Source organism: Nerophis lumbriciformis, linkage group LG13 (assembly GCF_033978685.3).
Source record: "Nerophis lumbriciformis linkage group LG13, RoL_Nlum_v2.1, whole genome shotgun sequence".
Classification (NCBI taxonomy): Eukaryota; Metazoa; Chordata; class Actinopteri; order Syngnathiformes; family Syngnathidae; genus Nerophis; species Nerophis lumbriciformis.
The window spans coordinates 9280421-9282920 of NC_084560.2; the positions used below are offsets into that span (position 1 = coordinate 9280421).

The 2500-nt window shown below is 29.9% G+C and overlaps 1 protein-coding gene across 5 annotated transcripts in view; it reads left to right on the forward strand.

Annotated features, from left to right (window-relative positions):
* slc12a8 (solute carrier family 12 member 8) overlaps window positions 1-2500 on the forward strand; it is a 98999-nt gene that overhangs the window by 722 nt on the left and 95777 nt on the right. For all 5 annotated transcript variants that reach the window (XM_061971738.2, XM_061971739.2, XM_061971740.2 and 2 more), the window contains exon 2: window positions 1963-2070. In XM_061971738.2, coding sequence (XP_061827722.1) covers window positions 1969-2070 — 102 coding nt within the window. In that variant the 5' untranslated portion in view covers window positions 1963-1968. The remainder of the gene's footprint in view (window positions 1-1962; window positions 2071-2500) is intronic.

The window sequence follows — 2500 nt, forward strand, 5'->3', positions numbered from 1 at the left end:
CTCCCGGGACAAATTTTCTCCCGAAATTCAGGCGGAGCTGGAGGGGCCTCCAGCTCCATGCGGACCTGAGTCCGCTTTCCCACAATATAAAGAACGTCTACAGTAAAGCAGTCCGTCTGCCGTAAACAGCAATGTTGTGACACTCTTAAACAGGACAATACTGCCATCTAGTGCATTTGATGAAAGCACTTTTGTGCGTGCCACACAGCAATGCATCATCAGAGAGGGTGTTCAGCATGGTTAGAAAAATAGTGACAGAGAATAGAACAAGGATGGACAATTCAACCCTTAACTCAACAATGAGTAGATGAGTATTATGTGTGTGTATATGTGTACATAAATGAACACTGAAATTCAAGTATTTCTTTTATTTATATATATATATATATATATATATATATATATATATATATATATATATATATATATATATATATATATATATATATATATATATATATATACCGGTGTATATATATATATATAATAAAATAATTATATATATAGCTAGAATTCACTGAAAGTCAAGTATTTGTATTTTATATATATATATATATATATATATATATATATATATATATATATATATATATATATATATATATATATATATATATGAAATACTTGACTTGGTGAATTCTAGCTGTAAATATACTCCTCCCCTCGTAGCCACGCCCCCAACCACATATATATGTATGTATGTGTATATGTGTACATATACACACATATATACTGTACATATATATTTATATATACACATACATATTTATATATATATATATATATATATATATATATATATATATATATATATATATATATATACACACACATATATGTATATATACACATAAATATGTGTGTGTATGTAAGTACGTATGTATGTATGTATCCATCCATCCATTTTCTACCGCTTGTACCGTTCGGGGTCACAGAGGTGCTGGAGCCTATCTCAGCTGCATTCCGGCGGAAGGCGGGGTACACCCTGGACAAGTCGCCACCTCATTGCAGGGCCAACATAGGTAGACAAACAACATTCACACTCATATATATATATATATATATATATATATATATATATATATATATATATGAGTATACATATGTATGTATGTATATTTATATATGTATGTATGTATATATATGTATGTACATATATGTATGTATGTATGTATGTGTGTATATATATATATATATATATTATTTATTTTTTATTTATTTTATTTTAATCGATATCTGATTGTTTTGAATTAATTAAAACTCGCGATTCATTTCAAAATTAAAAATTTTTTGACACCCCAATTGATTATTAGTAGTCAAGGAGGCTGATAACCAATATCTGGAGCCGATATTAGTTTGCTATAAACGGTTTTTAAGTAGATGGCGAGTTATTGTGAAGTAGACAACTTCTGTTTAAATCTAGGCTTTGAAATAAATGTTTTATTAATTCATTATTTAATTTTAACACATTTTTCAGGGGTTTTTGCTATATTTTGAAATGCAAATGTTGATGGTCCTCCTAGACACAGGTAATTAAGGTGTTTAATAAAATATGTTTTTTGATGATAAATTAAACCCAACATTAGCGCCGCATAAAACATTATGTCACTACTGGTCCCACCTTTCCTTAAACAAAAAATATCAACAAAACAACTTAAAGTCTTGTCCAGATGTTTACTGACATACTATTCATGTTTAAATAACTTTTACTGCGAATGAATATGACCTACAAATATCACTTATCAGCCTTCTTGACTACTAATAATTGACCGGCCGATCTCCAGACGTAAGTTTCCAACTTCCGAGTTGTCCACAACGCACCGTGAGCCCTGCAAGCTGCTCTTCTATCCACACATTTAAAGTATATGAACATCAATTGACAAACGTATGCACACACCTGTACATGTTGAAGAGGTTCATTTATAAACACACCTATACAGTTTCACCTGTGTCCTCTTGCAGGCTGCCATGGATAACTTCTCAGCGCATGCATGTTATCATGAGGGCGATGGAATACACTCAAGCAACACAAACCCACATGAACATGATCTGTTCCACGAGGACGCAAAGGTAATATTTTTGTATCATTCACAATTGTGACATTATTGCCATTCTAAGGTTTCAAAGACAAAGTGTCATGTCTTTTGAAATGCTCTTTTAAGTGAGCGATGAGAATCGATTCGTAGTTGCGAGCTGTTCGTTTATATATATATATATATATATATATATATATATATATATATATATATATATATATATATATATATATATATATATATGTATTTGTGGGAAAAAAATCACAAGACTATTTCATCTCTACAGGCCTGTTTCATGAGGGGGGGTTCCCTCAATCATCAGGAGATTTTATATATATATATATATATATATATATATAATGTATGTATATATTTACAATATACCGTATGTATGTATGTATGTATGTATGTATATATATGTACATTAATATGTATGTATTTATGTGTGTATATATATATGTATG